Source organism: Bradysia coprophila, assembly GCF_014529535.1.
Source record: "Bradysia coprophila strain Holo2 chromosome X unlocalized genomic scaffold, BU_Bcop_v1 contig_128, whole genome shotgun sequence".
NCBI classification, from domain to species: Eukaryota; Metazoa; Arthropoda; class Insecta; order Diptera; family Sciaridae; genus Bradysia; species Bradysia coprophila.
In genome coordinates, this window is record NW_023503295.1 from 1,470,138 (window position 1) to 1,487,579 (window position 17,442).

The window sequence follows — 17,442 nt, forward strand, 5'->3', positions numbered from 1 at the left end:
AATAAAGTGACTGGTTCGAAAATATTATATGTTAAATGACAACAAAGAGGAAATTATACTTATTATGCCACCCAATAAAATATCTTGATATACAATCTACCTACCTAATTCCTATGTCGAATAAAACAAAAAGTGTCAAATTCTCTGTAGAAAATTCTGTTTTTAATCCCTTTTATGGACTCAATATAAATTTTTATTTATTTAAACATGCTGGAAGTTGTCTCTTTAATACCTTTGGCACATTTTTATTTTAAATATTAAAAAAAGAAACACACCAAGAATATGGGAAAAACATGGTGGTCCACCATAAAGCTTGATGAGAATCGTATGCACACACAGCGCTAATATAATATTCATATATGGTTACTTGAGCATATTTCTACAAATAATATAAAAATTTAAGTTTATCTTTTATTACCTATTTTCTTCTCTCTACCACTTTAATGAAAATATATTTCATAAAAAAAATGCTTTGGACGTTTGTCGTTCGATATTGGATTAGTTTAGCCATGACATGGCAGCCATATTAAGACAGAACGATTCACCCACCTTTCACGGTCACAAAGAACTTGCTGTTTCGGATATACATACCGCAACTGTTCGAATATCGGGTATTTTGTACAATAGTTGCTACAGGATAGTTTGTACTGTGACATTGCCGATACGAAATTAGTTAAAACAATTTTGATCTCCTTTATCACAATATGAGAATATTGAGTAGGACCTTAGACGAATTATTACTTCTTCGCACATACCAATTTTGCTTAACCTGAGACGAAAAGCTCAGGGGTGCAAATTGCAAGAACCGAATTTCCGTACACAGAAAATCAAAACGAGCCAAAACAAGACTCCTTTTTACATTTATTGAACTTCAAGGAAACATCCTTCGGAGAAACATGACTTGCGATAGCTCTTCCCTTTCCCGCACATCACGTAAAGTGGCGAAAAAGAAAAAAGCTGTTTCGACCTCGAGAACTAGCGGCGGTCACAGGTCAGAGTGGACTGACCATCTTCAGTTGCTTCCGCTAGCCTCTTACACAAGACAGCAGCAAAACTTTCCATGAACAACTGCAGGATAGTTTGCATTGAGACATTGCCATCTGCTGATGGAAAATTTGGAAAATTGTGGAAAGCTGCTGATAAATCACCCAAAAAAATGCAGCAAAGAAAAGAAAAGAAAAGAACTCCAAAAGCAAAAGTAAAAATAATAAAAAAAACAATAAGAAACGTTCACGTGCCGTACTCACGATTTCCACGCAATTCATCCAGTCACCAACCATCCGATCCACTCATTCACACTACCGGTCCAGCCAGCGAAAATTCCACAATCACCGGCAAACAACGAAACGGAAAAACAATGCGGAAATATCGCGAAAAAACTTCGATCGAAGTCAATTTGACTCAAAATTTTTCTTAACCTTCTGTGAAGCAACAATACTGAGTAAAATCAGTAAAAGAATATCTCTTAGTGAGTGAAGTGCGATAAACAATTCTGGATGACGAAACTCTATTTGCAGGGAATGACTCGCCAGCACTCAATCTGCAAAGATCAGCCAGTTGGCTTCAATGTCGGCTTTATAATCGAAACATTAGAAACAGACACAGTCTAGTCTTTGATGCCATAAACCGTAACTGAACCTACGTAGTCACAAACCATAATTTGAATCTACGAAGCAAAATTATAATTGCAAGTGAAGTAACAGCATAAGCAAAACTTTAATTGCTGAAGTAATCAACAGCGAGTGAAGCATAACAGTAAATGACAAAATAATTCGTCGAAAATGACTTTGCAAGGAATGACTCACTGTCACTCAATTTGCGAAGACTGACCTCCTATCTCAACATAAAACATTTCCGTTTTCCGCAATCTGCCTTGCCTTCTCTCGCCCAGATCCAGATTAGGTTTCATTTCAAATTCATATTCAGCTTCAGCGCAGACATCCAGACTCGACTAAACTCAATTACTGTAGGCTCCGATCCATATCACTTCTTCGCACATACCAATTTTGCTTAAACTGAGACGAAAAGCTCTAAGAGTAGGACTGCAAAAAAGGTCGAAAAGGTCGGCGTATTACGCCATCGGCCATCTCAAGTACCTGAGATTACGACGAAAGAGCAACGCACTTGTCAAAAATAATGAGGTGAAAGATTTTGATATGAAGTAACAGACTTAATGATTATAAGGACGCTGTATGATTGTCGTTTATAACAGACATTGGTAGCATTAGGTTCGTTTCCATTGAGGTGCTTCTAGTACTTCATTCTTTGCGCACTATTTTCTGGTAAATATCGGAAATGTCATAGCAGTGAAGTTGTTTCACAAAATGTTTTAATTTTTTGACGAAATGTCAATTGCACAAAAATCTAGATTGTAGATTTGAGCACTATTTTTTTCACAGGACTGTCAATGATTGACGCTGTTTGTAAGTCAGTCTTCTATCACTACATACGAAGAATATTTTAATGGACAATGTGATCGAAAATTTAAATTTCCCATAATCTATTACATTTGAGCTTCAGACAGCACTTTCCTCAAGGTCTTATATTAGGAGGTTACGTAAATCCTCATTTTTTCGCTGTGACTGTATCGCAAAAAATTTGGTACTTTTCGCTGACATCTGAAATTGTACTAAAATGTTGTCAACCTAGATTTTCTTACAGGAGTTTACGTTTCTCTACAATTTATCGTCAATACGGGATAACATTCAAAAGTTCAACAATAATTTCGCAATTAGGAAATTTTTTAAATTTGGGAAATCATCCATCGGTGCCGTTTATATATTTATTCGATTTGTCGAAATGATATAGTCGAAAGCAATAGCGATAACAATCAGAGTGCATTGCACAACAAGCAAAAATAAACCCCTTCAAACGGGTTGTTGTTTGAAGTACGATTTATTTATCGTATCTGTTCAATTATATTGATGTTATCTGAGGGAACTTCTCTCTATCAAAATACTCATTTATTTTTACTATAAATATTAAACGCATTATCGTTCATTAACGATTCATATATATATTTGTTGTTGCTTTGTTCAATATGCAGACTCTTTTTTAATTGACGACCAAACGTACCTAATGATGTACGCGTACAAGCACAGTTCCACGATAATTTTAGATTCTTTTTTATCTGGTAGGCGATTGTTCGTTTACCTATAGCATATGTTCAATTGAAATGAGGGTTGGTCTAATCTTAAATTCTGTTTGTGATTTGTACATTATGCTTTAACGTGCATTGTAATGTCGAATAGAATGCTTGTTGAAAAGGGTATGCGCAGAGGGATGCGAATGCTAAGGTAACAGTTTTCTTTTCTAAACAAACGTTCGGTCTGCGTCTAATTATTCCAAGAGTAAAGTGGATTGCTGAGTAGTCTTCAACGTGCCATGACCGGTTAAAAATTATTTTTTTATATTTTCAGATGCACAGCCGAAGATATAGGATTTCCAACATTTGCAACTTCCACAAGCTCGGGAGCTCCAGCTGGATTATCAATGCCATACTTGAAGTCATCTCCATACATTATGACCGTAGATACATTACACTCTATGGGCTATCCAGGTACCTTTATAATTAGGGAAAAATTCTACCATTTGCATAGTTCCTGTCGGAATCGTCCTAAATAGATTCTACTTACATCGGGTATCTCTTAAAAAACGAGTAAAAATTTTAAATTTCATTTTTCTTATAATTTGCTAAGGTGTCACATGTCACCTTCCTATATTTAGTCATTCATACACAAACCGAGTTGACAGTATTTCGGGTCACAGTATTTTTCCTCATTACAAACCGATGATCCTTTAAAATCATTCATTATTCACTGATATAGTGTCACCATTGAACAGTGAGTCAATTAATTTGACAACAAGTGTGAGAACATTATGCTGCATATTAGTTGAATGACTAAATGTCCGTAATGCTCAATCAATCAATATAATAATAAATATATCTCATCGGTACCGCATGATATATTAATGAAGTCATAACAATGATGATGCCTCCGAGATATTTGTTTGTCCAAGATTAACTTTTGAGATTATATTCCCAAAAAACCTTTGTATGTTCAGCATTTAAAAAAGCTTTAAAGATCACTCGTTATGATTGGTTAGTGTTTCGAGGAGACACGTGCTACGCATTGAGTGATTAAAATAGCGTAGACACACACATAACAGGAGAAAAAAAAAACAACAACTGTGTTGATATGACTGCTGTTGTACACCATGGCATTTCGTTCGGTATGCAATGCATTAAAATGAAAATTAAATTCGATAATCCACCCTATTTTCTATGCTTGAAATGAAAATGTTGCTGTAAACCATACCACTAAACAATCATTGCAACTAGTCTCTGGCAAGGCGGAGGGAAAAAATGTGCTCTTTATTTGCACTTGAAATTAGCATTTTGGGGGATTTTATTTGTATGAAATTCGTCGGGTTTCTTGCACTTGAAAGGGATAATTGATGACTTAATTTAACAAAACTTATTCTAATGATTGTCGTCAGGTAATCCGAGGAAACAGAGACGAGAACGGACCACATTCACTCGCGCTCAGTTAGATATATTGGAATCGTTATTTGGTCGCACTAGATATCCGGATATTTTTATGCGTGAAGAAGTTGCGCTGAAAATTAACTTACCGGAATCGAGAGTACAGGTAATGGCTTTTTTGACATCACAAATAAAATTAATCGTCGCAGCGAGGAACACATACAACATTACATCGCTTTTGACACCAAAGGCGACATTACGTATTGTATACATTAGAATGACAAATGAATGAATTCCACATTGAAATTCAACATATGACCGAAAAAATCATTTTTTTTTTTATTCATTGAATGAGTCTCACATTTACATTAGCCCGAAAAAAATGGCAAATTCACATTTACAACATCAAAATGTCAACCAAAAAAAATAAGATTATTCAGAGTCACGTTTCCGATACGTGACCCGACATTAATTACTTTCTTCAGTTAACTCTGTAGCGAAATCAATGATGTTCTTGTTGTTGTTGTTGTTGTTGTTATGCTATACGAATTATAACATTATAACGCAATTCCGAAATTTAACTTTTAGCGCGGTACTGAGTGTTTCGGTAACATTTCGACCAATTTTTGTTTTAAAATTTTTTCAGACCGATTCTCGTCATATGACTGACCTTTCATATTTTTAAGCTATTTAACCATTTATCCTGTTTAAGGTTTGGTTTAAAAACAGAAGAGCAAAGTGTCGACAATTGCAGAAACAGCACCAACAAAGCAGCTCAAATAATACGACAAATTCAACTAGTGCTCGACATAATTCGTCTGAAACAACATCATTAAGTTCAACAAATAATATCGGGAAAATACGAACAATTCCGCCAGGCAAATTAAAAGCGAAAATACCAGCACCATTACTGAGTACAAGGTATGATATCGTTAGAAAATTGGAATTTTTATTTTTGTCGTTCCGAGACTGTATACTTTCGCCATTTTATTAGATTCGCGGGACCACACCTTTTCCATACAAATAAATTCACCAAAATCGAATTTCGATGGTGTGGTGATCATAATCTATCCACAAAATTTAGTAAATTGAAAGTATGAGAGTATATGCAGTGCCCGGCCATGCATCCTGTCCGCACGTTAGTAAGCGGGCGTGACGCAAGTTCACTACCAAAAATGTTTTACCAAAACTTGTTTGAGGACAGCGGAGCATATTTACAGCAACTTTTTGACTTCTCCCCTTTAACTCTAACGACCCCCAAACTAGGATATCTGGAATCTATGAATCCCTACGAGTTCAACGAGCTATCACACGTTACTGCAGCTTCAACATTGGCCGAGATATTGAACTTCGAAATATGGATGATTGTATGAAACTAAGCAAAATTTCGTTTTTTCAGATAACTGAAATCGCCTACGTTAGTTAGTTAGTTCCTATGGAAAAGTGGATCCAGCAACTCCTAAACGTTTCTATAGATTTTCCTGAAATTATAGGCTAATATTGGCCCAAAAATAAGAATGGAATTTTCAAAAGTTGGAAAAAACTCATATCTTGGGAGCTGGAGCTCCTCAAAGTCTCCATACAAATCCCATATAAAAGCCAATTTGTATGTGTGTGTGTGTGAGCTGTATATTTTGTTGCATGGTAATGTGATGAATAGTGTATGTTGTTTTGGGATGTAGGGAGTTGTTGGGATCACTAAGAATAACCTTCCATTAGGTTCTTAAGTTTTGGGATGACAGGTGATTCCTCTGGCACTTCCTAACTTCCATCGGATTTTTGATGGATTTGGGTTATTTTCGACATGGGTGAGGTGTTCCAAAGTTGGTTCCTAAATTTTGGGATGCCAGATGATTCCTCTGGCACTTCCTAACTTCCATCGGATTTTTTGATGGATTTGAGTTATATTCGACATGAGTGAGATGTTCCAAGGTTGGTTCCTAAATTTTGGGATGACAGATGATTCCTCTGGCACTACCTAACTTCCATCGGATTTTTTGATGGATTTGAGTTATATTCGACATGAGTGAGATGTTCCAAGGTTGGTTCCTAAATTTTGGGATGACAGATGATTCCTCTGGCACTACCTAACTTCCATCGGATTTTTTGATGGATTTGAGTTATATTCGACATGAGTGAGATGTTCCAAGGTTGGTTCCTAAATTTTGGGATGACAGATGATTCCTCTGGCACTTCCTAATTTCCATCGGATTTTTTGATGGATTTAGGTTATTTTCGACATGAATGAGGTTTTCCCAGGTTGGTTCCTAAATTTTGAGATGACAGATGATTCCTCTGGCACTTCCTAACTTCCATCGGATTTTTCGATGGATTTGGGTTATTTTCGATATAAGTGAGGTGTACCAAGATTGGTTTCTAGATTTTGGGATTCAGACTGACTTCTCTAGAATTTTTTAATTTTCATAATGTTTTTTGATGTTGTCGAAATGACATACTTACAAAAGTGGTAATATCAGTCAAAAAACCCTTAAACAGTAAATGTGACGCAAGTCCTTTATCTTACTTACAAAATAACTGATATCCCTGAGGGTGACGCATTGTGCGTCGTACGCAAAAGTTTTATCAACAAAAAATTGACTCAAAAAATTTGTGAAAGAAAATTTTACAACAAGAAATTTGCGTCACAAGTGGCAGATGTTGAGGAACGTTTTGTTAGGAAAATGGTTGAAAAATGTACTGAAAGAATGTAAACGAAAGAAAACCGAATCATCTGCCACTTGTGACGCAAATTTCTTGTTGTAAAATTTTCTTTCACAAATTTTTTGGGTCAATTTTTTGTTGATAAAACTTTTGCGTACGACGCACAATGAGTAACCCTCAGCGATATCAGTTATTTTGTAAGTAAGATAAAGGACTTGCGTCACATTTACGCTTTACGGGTTTTTTGACTGATTAACATTATACTTCTTCTACTAACAGAAACGTTAGTTGAGCTCACTCAAATGGGTATCCATGCAGCTACTATGGTCGAGGATGCTCGCCTAATCATTTTAAAAATTTTCCATTGCCTCGTTTTTTTCTACCAGTTCACTTTTACCAAAAGAATGGGTCAATTGTTCCATGACACCGCTCGAAAATGTATCGCTCTAGATCATCTGTTGCATGACTGTTGCTTCATTGTTTACTTACTATGGTTTTGAAACTGTTTTGAATAAAAATGCAATTTTCAACCAACGATAGACAGGCAACGAAACATTTTCGAGATGTGCCCCCGTAGAATGATTTTTTGATCAGAAAGCATAATGCTGCACCAGTTAATAGTAAACTTAATTCGCGTGTATTTTTTGAACACAAAAGATAACTCTTCTAGTTAGATACAGGACACAGTAATCGATTAAAATCGGGAAAATCAATCCCGAAGCAGCTTTTACTCGGATGAATTCCAAAAAATTGTAGACTTCCAAGACGAAGTTCCTGCAAATGGAAATCACATGAACAATTAACTATAACCTTACTGGTAACATATACAACGGAATTACCTCCGAGGAATATTTAGCATTGATCAAAGTCACTTTTACGTAGCGTTTGCTGGCATCAATGTCGAGTGCATCAAAAATCAGATTAACAATTGTTTCGAAGTCATCAATTTTGACGTTATTATTGTCTATTATTGACTGCGGATGAGCGTTAACATGGAACTTCTGCAGCTTCGGCAATTCACATATTATTGAAGCTATTTGCTTTGCCGAAATGTGAACTGACTCCAATTTCAAATCCGTTATAGTCGATGGTAACGTGAAAGCGGGTTTCCACTTCCAAAAGAAGATACTGGGAAAAGTCAGGCCAAATAATTTAAGGCTGTGCATCTTTTGCAGCGATGCAAAAACGTTTTCGTCGATTCGGAAACCTTTAATCTCCAGACCTTCAATCCAGTCCAAATGGAGCAACAATGGTCCCATGACATAGCTCGAGTTTAGGTGACGAGTTGACAATTTCAATCGCTTCAGCGATCTTATTTGCGATAGCTGTATCAAGTATTCTGGTGAAGCGACCAAACCGAGAAAGTTGACCTGTTCCAGCCGGGGCAATAATGCCAACGATCCCAATGGAAACCCGTGAAAGCCTAGACAGTGTATGGTAACACTTTTGATTTTGTCGTTTGTCTCGAAAAATTTTGTTATCGATTTATTGTGAACGCCTCGACAATATCTGAAATTGGCGATTTCGATGTTGCGGAACGACGTGAAAAAATCTCTGTTTAGCCGCAAATTGCACTGATTTGATGACATCGACTTGATGTGCTGGAAATTAGTCAATTCGGATGAGAATGTTGTCGGGCTAAGCTTCCAATGTCGGAGGATCAGCGATTTTAGGTTTTCGTTCGAAGTTGATCTGGCCAAAAGGTGAGCACTTTTGCCTTCGGATCCGATTGCCAATGACTTTAAATGATCACTAATGTGATACAATACACGATCGATGAAATCCTTGTCGTACTGATCTTTCATTTTCAGCGAAAGTAATGAAAATTTTTTCCGAAAAATTGGCTGCATGACTCCCGCAAATCTTTTACACACCTCGGCAACATTCATACAGTCATCGATTTCGAGAGATTCAAAACATTTATGTAAACAGTCGTCGTTGAGGACTGTTATCGACATTTTCTTCTGTTGAATAAAATCAACTTTCTCCATCACAAACATTCACAGTGAATGAAAATTATTCGGAAACCGAATTCAACACACATGGGTCACTTTGACTTGAACTGTTAATTGTCTTTTTAAAACATCGTCACATCGATTGACAGCTGGAATTTTCTCCATTTTCTTACGAAGCCATCGTTAATACCAACAGACGTGCCCGACCTATGGTGGTCGAGTGCAAGCATTGACACATATACCAAAAAACATCGAACCCATTATAGGATGTTCGACTGAGCCATAACTAGTCATTTACGTCACAATCGAGGAGCAAAGTCCTGTATTAGGCTCTAGATGTGAGCCTAATAAAGTACTTTTCGTGCTTCATACGAGATCCGAAAGTGAAGAAATGTCAATTTTGACTCAGACTCAGACTCAGACTTCACATCTTGAGCTGGGGACCACGCCCTGGTCCCAGTCAGGCTCTCTTAGAACAGTAAGGGAAAAGCATGTTGCGTTTTCCTGTTACTTTTTGGCCATCCAAGCTGTCCAGAGACTGTCCTGGTTGTCTCTCAAGAATTCCCCAGGCCAGTCTAAGGTCTGCAGCGCTGGGCCGCCACTCAAGTTGCTAGAACTTATATACCTCTGTATGCTACAGAGGTAACTAACAACAACTGCCGCCGCTCGGTCTGACAGTCGGACTAGCTACAAATGCAATTTTTCAATCAGTCAATATAGTTAGTCGAATTACCTCTCTCGCCAGTGTACTTACCACACACTTGGCTCACCGCTATTGTCATGTTTCTTGTTATCGCCGTCTGTTCGTCTCTTCCAACCTGCGCGATTTGACGACGTTCTTCCTGCACTTCAACAAGTACTCAGTAACCGCCTTGATTTAAACGCACGCGACTCATCCTACTCTACCGACCCAGTAGGAACAACAACCGCGTCGATCAGTCTTGGCTGGACTAGCTACTAAACTCCAACCTCAACGCTGACAACCCCCCACAGGAGTCCTTCCCGAAAAAAGCAAAAAAACATAGATCCGAGCACAAATGCGCCAGCCCCGAACAAAAATACGACTGTCCGTGGAAAATTCATGCGCTCTAAGAAAAGTGTACCTTTGACGCAAATTCGGGATATAGGCACACTTGTCTCAAAGCACATGAATCCCCCACAGACAATCACATTCTCTATTCAAAACCGACACACCCGTACATGTCTCCACTCTTCCCAAAAAAGAACCATGTAAAGAGTTACCAGCGATCAAAAACCTCGAAACGCACAAACGCAGGCCACAATTTCAGTGTGCCCCTGTTACCCTCTTAAGTCACAAAAGGACAACCAAAATGCAAACGCTGGAAACTCCAGGGTCCACGCCACGGGAAACAGTTGCACATAATTCAATAATCCAGACCATTTTTGATCACCACGGGGACCTCCAACGGTCTCATATCGTCAATGGACCTCCAACGGTCGCTCCACTGATGCTTGGGCTGCGATGCTCTTATAGCGCATTCTTATCGTTTGCACTTGACGTCCATTTTTCACGCAAACTTTTCAATCAAAATGGCGACCGGCCGCAAGCGAAGGAAAAAACACAAAATCACCAACCTCTTTCCCGCACAAACACAGAAAAAACACAGTTCACGCACTCAGAAGCACCCAACACGCAATCCTCACCACACAGAACAATAATTAACGCGAAAACCAGCAGAAAAAACTAAAATTAAGAAGGAGCAAAAAACCGCACAACCTCTAGAAGAAGAAATGTCAATTTTGAGCGACGAAAGTTTACTTAAGAGTGGTATCGCCAAATCTTCAGGTGATTGGGGAACAAGCGGTCTCCGATTTTAATGTGTGATAGCTCGTTAGATTCCTCTTTCAATTCTAAGAAACACGTATCTTTCACTTTTTCTAAAAAAAAATTGTTTTTTGTGAAAAGCGTTCAAAAGTGAAGACATGTCAGAGAGTACCGAAAACAGTTTTTCGACAATAACTCAAGAAAAAATGATTTTAAATTGTTGTAATGTTGTACGATTGTCGGCCTTGGAAAGACCTACAGGTAGAGTATACGCACCGCTTGGTGCGAGTAGATCCACGAGAGTTATGACTAAAAATGTAGTGAATGTTCGGAGAGTCCGCCTTCTCTGCAGCTTCAATGTTCCACGAAACTGAGTATGGGGTGTTGTAGCTGGCCTCACCCACTATCGTTCCACATATAAATGAACCCAGTACTTTTGTGCTGCAAGCCCACAGAAGTGTTGGAAAAAAAGTTGGTGCCAAAATGCAGATTTTTTCCTTCTTTCCGGAGGCTCTACAGCTGGAACAGTATCTGGAACGATACGTGTTTCCTAGAATTGAAAGACGAATCCAACGAGCTATCACTCATTAAAATCGGAGACCGCTTGTTTCCAAAGTTAAAAAAATCACCTGAAGATTTGGCGATATCACTCTTAATGAGTCACGCGAAAATGAAATGTCATTGTGACGTAAATAACTATTGCAACGAGTTGCATAAAACGTTTTATGCCACAGACTCATCTAAAGTTTGCAAATTTCGCATATTATGATGCTGAGTGGCATAAAGTTTACTTTCGTCTACCAAAATTGACATTTTTACTTTCGGTTTCCTTAGCAAAGGTCATTGTCAAGTGCATTTGATATTATGCATTTAAATGTCATTTTCACAAAGCTAACCTCTAAAAAGTAAAATTTCATGTGAAAATAACAACTAATTTGACATATCAAATGCACATGACACTTATCTATTAATGTTTCAACCTCGGTTTCAACATAGAAATCACTGAAATAGCCAAAAACACACCTGTTGACTGTTTTTTCTATTTTTATAGGTTTCTTCCATCGTACGGTAAAAACGAATTTTGACAGGCCGAAAACAACCGACCGTCATCCATAGAAGCAAACATAACCGCAACTTAAACAAATTTGTTCGTTAAAACTTCAAAGTGAGGTTGTGTTGGCTTCTCTGTGGATGACGATTGACATTTTGAACGGCCTTGGAAGAGACCTATAGCCATTGTATGAAAAAGAATAGCCAATTTTGATGTTTCAGCCACGGCAGAGTAAAATAAACCAGGCAGGAGCGGTTCATTTTCGAAACGTCAAATAAGGGACCTAATACACTATATGATAAAGAACTCAAATGAACACTGACATAAATTGAAAAATTTTATTCGCAAAATATAAAGGGCTACTAGATGATTCAGGTCCCTAGTCAAACAAGCGCTTCTGCCTGGTTAACTTTACTCTGTCGTGTTTCAGCCCTCTATTTGAGTAACGTCAAAGTCAGCTTCTGTGCTTGAGAGTGCTACGCCACAAGCCAATCAAAAAATTTGTTTAACTCGATTAATTTCACCGAGCGTTTCCCCCTACCTCTCATTGTCAATCCAAACAAGGATCTGCAGCTCATGCTTCACATTTTATCTTCAATTTTAACTGATTAATCGATAAATGATTTATGTTTTAGTGCACATATTTCTTCCAAAGATGTTTGTGAGAAACCGGAACGATGTCGAGATGCATCGAATTACAATAAAGTGTCACAAAACAATTTTTTTACGCCATCAAATGTAAGTTTTATATGCTTTTAACCTTACAAACATTTAACACATCTGTTCGGAGGTATCTCAACCGTTAATTGTACAGCGATGTACCGAACATTTCTACTTATTTATTCCAGTAACTGAGAAGCATACAAGCTTCTTGCTCTCATCAACTTGTTTCGGGTAAAAACGAAAGACACTACAAGCTCCCATTTAGTAGGGTGTGTCGATTTCAATTATTTTTTTTTAGTCATTCCGGGTTCCGCCCTACCGCGATTCACCCTCGCACTAGCAATAATAATCAGCAAATTTTTTTTTTTCTAAGTCAATATAAGCTTGCACCGTCACTTTTTCAAAAATTTTCGAGCAACACGAGATAGCTGGATTATGGGTCCGAACCAAAAAAAATCTACAGATGCTTTTGCAAAGTTTTCACTCTGTACGGCATCTAGAGGGTCTACTAGAACATACAAAAATTAAAAAAAGTTAAAAAAATGTTTTACCGTCATTTTGGTATAGCATCAAGTTTCACCGAGGTGGAATTTTCAAGAATTTTGTAAGTGGAAAAGTCATCTCACCTGGGTGAATTTTTTTCAAGCTATTGTTGTGATAGCTCATTTTGTAGGTATTTCAATAGCGCATCCAGCAAACATACAGTTTAGATAGATAAATTTAAATATTTTTTGGTTTCGCTGTTGGAAGGCCCAAAAATTGGGCATTTCTTCGAGTATGGAGACAATTAACATTTTAAATACAGCAAGTAAATGAAAAATTTTGACAGAAATTCAAATATTATTCATGAATAACACATTTAAAAGCTGAAAATAGTAAGATTTCGTTTTTTAAGAGAAGCCAATTTGTTATGTTTTCGAAAATACCCAAAGAAATGCCCCATTTTTGGGCCTTCCAACAGTGAAACCAAAAAATATTTAAATTTACCTATCGAAACTGTACGTTTGCTGGATGCGCTATTGAAATACCTACAAAATGAGCTATCACAACAATAGCTAGAAAAAAATTCACCCAGAAGAGATGACTTTTCCACTTACAAAATTCTTGAAAATTCCACCTCGGTGAAACTTGATTCTATACCAAAATGACGGTAAAACATTTTTTTAACTTTTTTTAATTTTTGTATGTTCTAGTAGACCCTCTAGATGCCGTACAGAGTGAAAACTTTGCAAAAGCATCTGTAGATTTTTTTTTGGTTCGGACCCATAATCCAGCTATCTCGTGTAGCTCGAAAATTTTTGAAAAAGTGACGGTGCAAGCTTATATTGACTTAGAAAAAAAAAATTTGGCTGATTATTATTGCTAGTGCGAGGGTGAATCGCGGTAGGGCGGAACCCGGAATGACTAAAAAAAATAATTGAAATCGACACACCCTACCATTTACCAAATTGGGCAAGTAAACTTTCGCTAGAGATCTCGCAGTTGCAAAATTCGGTCGTTTTATTCTACAATTTAATAAATTCAATCGAAAGCACCGCTAGCCGTATAAGTTGGCAACGAGAAACACTGATTCGATTTTCCATGAAATCTGATTTATCTTAGCCGTGCTGAGCTTTAAATTGAGCTTAATTAACTAATATTTCATCGACTGTCTAAGACATCAAATCAATGTCGTCTCCCTGATTGTTTGATTGATTTTATCTCTAAGCTCTGTAAAAAAACAAAAATTTTAAATTAAAAAAAAATCGAGATCACTGGTAGCGACATCTTTCGATTAAATATAACGTTACAAAGCTTTTTCCTCTGCTTTCGTTCAGTTCGTTAAATTTCATTCAATTTATTTGTTGGACATTTTCGAACTTTGTATTTAAATTTCCTTTGCCGATTAAACGAATACCTTCACAGAGCCTCAATGGGATCTCCGGAAATTGTTTTATTTGCGCATATCTTGGCACCACACACATAAAAACTAATATTTCTGTATTATGCCTGGTGTCCTTAGTAGAACCTTCTGCAATTTCGAAATAGAAGATTAATTAAACGACTGGTTACTCATTTTAAAGCAGGGAATTTCAACATTTTGTTCAACAAACAGTGGTAACAGCAATAATAACACAATATGGTCACCAGCTCACACAAGCAGTTCGATCGCATCTGGTTCCCTAGATAATCGCTTTGCACCTCCAGTAAATTATCAAAATTATTCAGGATATTATTCCAATATGGACTACATTGCTCCGACGGTGCAACAACAACTAGTAATAATTTTGAAATCGAAACAGAGTTTTTTGTTTCACTCGACTCTTTTGCTTTCAGGATAATGCAATAGAGACGAGTTGGATGAAACGAGAAGAAAATTGGTTTTACAATTCATCGAATTGGGAATCGCATAAAAATAAATAATTTTTGATTTTTAAATTACAAATTCTGGTTTAAATTTAGGAAACATATCGGAGTGTGTCGGATGGGCAAGCAATAAAAGTTTCAGTTTGTGTAATTCATCGAAAAATAAAATGTCTTCAGTAATTAAGCCTAGAGGAGGTGTTTTGATTTGAAAGCAGATTGATGTGCTGCCATTTGTGTCTCATATAAATAAGTGATGTCAATCAACGTGAATGGAAACCATAGGATAAACATTGATTAACACTTATTGAATGATATTATTCTTGGTGCCCTGACTATGATTTGAATCTCTTGACGATGCATTTTCGTCACCACTTTCTATGTACAAATTGTACCTTTTGATGGTACTGTTTATTTCCGCTATATGCCGCCACTTTTGTAGCCAATAAGGAAATTGAAGAATTGTACTGACATCTGGCGAAGTCATAGCTACTAATTCATTGGTAGTGTTCGAAAAAGCTTTGCTGGATAAAGCTTGAAATGTTCATCGTAATACGGAAGTCTTTTTGAAGTTGGAGGAGTCGGAGTGCTTGACAGTTGGAGGAGTCGGAGTGCTTGGCATGAGGTAGGCTTTAGATCTCTAGGAAAATAACAAGTTTCAATGTGCCTGTATATAAATTGTGAAATAAATTCCGAATGAAAATTGTTGAGTTGGGCAGGGTAACATGTACGAGACTTGGTTAAATTTACATTGGTTATAATGAAACGGTTGAGTTGTCTAATAGAAACCTTTAACGAGAGTAAAGATAAAAAAAATCGTTTTAGTTCACGTGATCCTACGAAGATCGTACGATCATTTGGTCTTAGGGTGAAGGAAAATGGTTAAAGGTTCTTGTTCACATACGTGTCGATACGGCAACTGGAGAAGAAGATACAACCATAAGCTGTATCAGCTTTACAAGGAGCCTGATATAGTCAAATTCATCAAAATCAATCGATTAAGATGGCTCGGTCATGTACAAAGAATGAACGAGGAACGTGTACCACTGAAACTGCTAAATACAAATCCCGATGGAAGACGCAGACCAGGAAGACCGAGAACGAGATGAAAAGATGCAATTGAGTCTGATCTAAAAGTACTAAGAGTGAGCGACTGGAGAACGTTGGCGCGGAATAGGTCCGATACGTGAAGATTGCTGGAAGAGGCCAAAACCAATAGTAGGTTGTAGTGCCCGCCTAAGTAAGTAAGTAAGTGAGTATAGTTGAAAAAGTTGGAAAATTGGGCAAATGTTCCTCACTTTTCCAGATGTTGACAATAGTTGGAAAAATTGAGTCAAACATCATTATAGAAATTAGGTCAAACGTTAAGTTGTTTAAGGATTGTGTAGACTTGAATGAAGCCTTGAAGGGTGTTTTGGAGACTAGAGGGGTTTCGTTTAGTTTGAAGGAAGCTGTTGATAGAGACAGTGTTGTAGTTAAGACTGCGACCAGGAAGGTGAGCGAGGGCGATGTTAAGGGTGCGGTTAGAGTATTGTGTTCTAGTGAGTCGGTAGCCCCTCAAACGATTGAGACGGCAGTGAAGTTGAAGGCTAAGCACCCCGTTGATGGTGGTGGTGTTTTTGAGAAGGTGGAGGTAGGTGTTGATATAGGTCTCACTACGGTGGATGAAGTTGTTCGTGCGATTAGGAGTTTTCCTTTGAGTTCGTCCGGAGGAATTGGGGGAATGCGGCCTAGACATTTAAAAGATCTTACATCTTTTACTTGCGGGGATTCAGCAAGTCGTTTGTTAAAGGCGGTTTGTTCGTTGATGGATGTTGTTAGGTTAGGTAAAGTACAGGATGATGTGTCTAAGGTTTTTTTTTGCGCTTCTTTGACTGCTCTCAATAAGGGAGAGAGTGATGTGCGGCCAATAGCAGTTGGTCTTGTTTGGAGGCGTATGGCAGGAAAGGTTTCGAATTGTAAGGTTAGAGACGCTTTAGTAGAGAAGTTGAAACCCGTTCAGTTCGGTTTCGGTGTGGAGGGAGGTGCAGAAGCTTTAGTTCATGCGACGCGTAAATTTTGTAAGGCTAAGCATGATAAACCGATGGCTCTAGTCAAGCTTGATTTTGAGAATGCGTTTAACATGCTTTTTAGGAAGTTTATGTTAGGTGAAGTGAAGGACATTTGTCCTGATTTGCTGCCTTTGTTGCAGCAAGCATATAGGCTTCATTCAAATCTTTATTTTCTTGATGACCCTTTGTTGTCTGAGAGGGGATTTCAACAAGGAGATCCATTAGGTCCGCCAGGTTTTTGTATAGGAATTATGAAGATGACTCATTCTCTTTTGTCTAGGTTTAATGGTTGGTATTTGGACGATGGTAGTATTGGCGATGAATTATCAACTATTCTAGTTGATATTCAGAGTGTTTTGTCGTTTTGTGATGTGTCAGGACTGCGCTTGAATGCCAAGAAGTGTGAGGTTTTCTTCATTAATGCGAATCCTGATGAAGAGGCTCAT

General features: G+C 37.6%; 2 protein-coding genes across 3 annotated transcripts in view; one reads left to right on the forward strand and one right to left on the reverse strand.

Moving 5' to 3' along the window:
• Positions 1–15,137, forward strand: part of LOC119067689 (homeobox protein OTX2-like) — a 34,053-nt gene extending 18,916 nt beyond the window's left edge. The window contains exons 3-8 of one of the 2 annotated variants that reach the window (XM_037170810.1): positions 3,420–3,559; positions 4,501–4,652; positions 5,199–5,407; positions 12,575–12,677; positions 14,666–14,860; positions 14,919–15,137. In XM_037170810.1, coding sequence (XP_037026705.1) covers positions 3,420–3,559; positions 4,501–4,652; positions 5,199–5,407; positions 12,575–12,677; positions 14,666–14,860; positions 14,919–15,005 — 886 coding nt within the window. In that variant the 3' untranslated portion in view covers positions 15,006–15,137. The remainder of the gene's footprint in view (positions 1–3,419; positions 3,560–4,500; positions 4,653–5,198; positions 5,408–12,574; positions 12,678–14,665; positions 14,861–14,918) is intronic. The other variant, XM_037170811.1, reaches the window with a different exon arrangement.
• Positions 7,784–9,299, reverse strand: LOC119067681. The gene is made up of 2 exons (XM_037170796.1): positions 7,987–9,299; positions 7,784–7,921 (listed from the first exon to the last, which is right to left on the reverse strand). The coding sequence occupies exons 1-2, from the start codon at positions 9,145–9,147 to the stop codon at positions 7,814–7,816; spliced, it is 1,269 nt and encodes a 422-aa protein (XP_037026691.1). The 5' UTR covers positions 9,148–9,299; the 3' UTR covers positions 7,784–7,813.
• Positions 15,138–17,442: the final 2,305 nt, after the last annotated feature.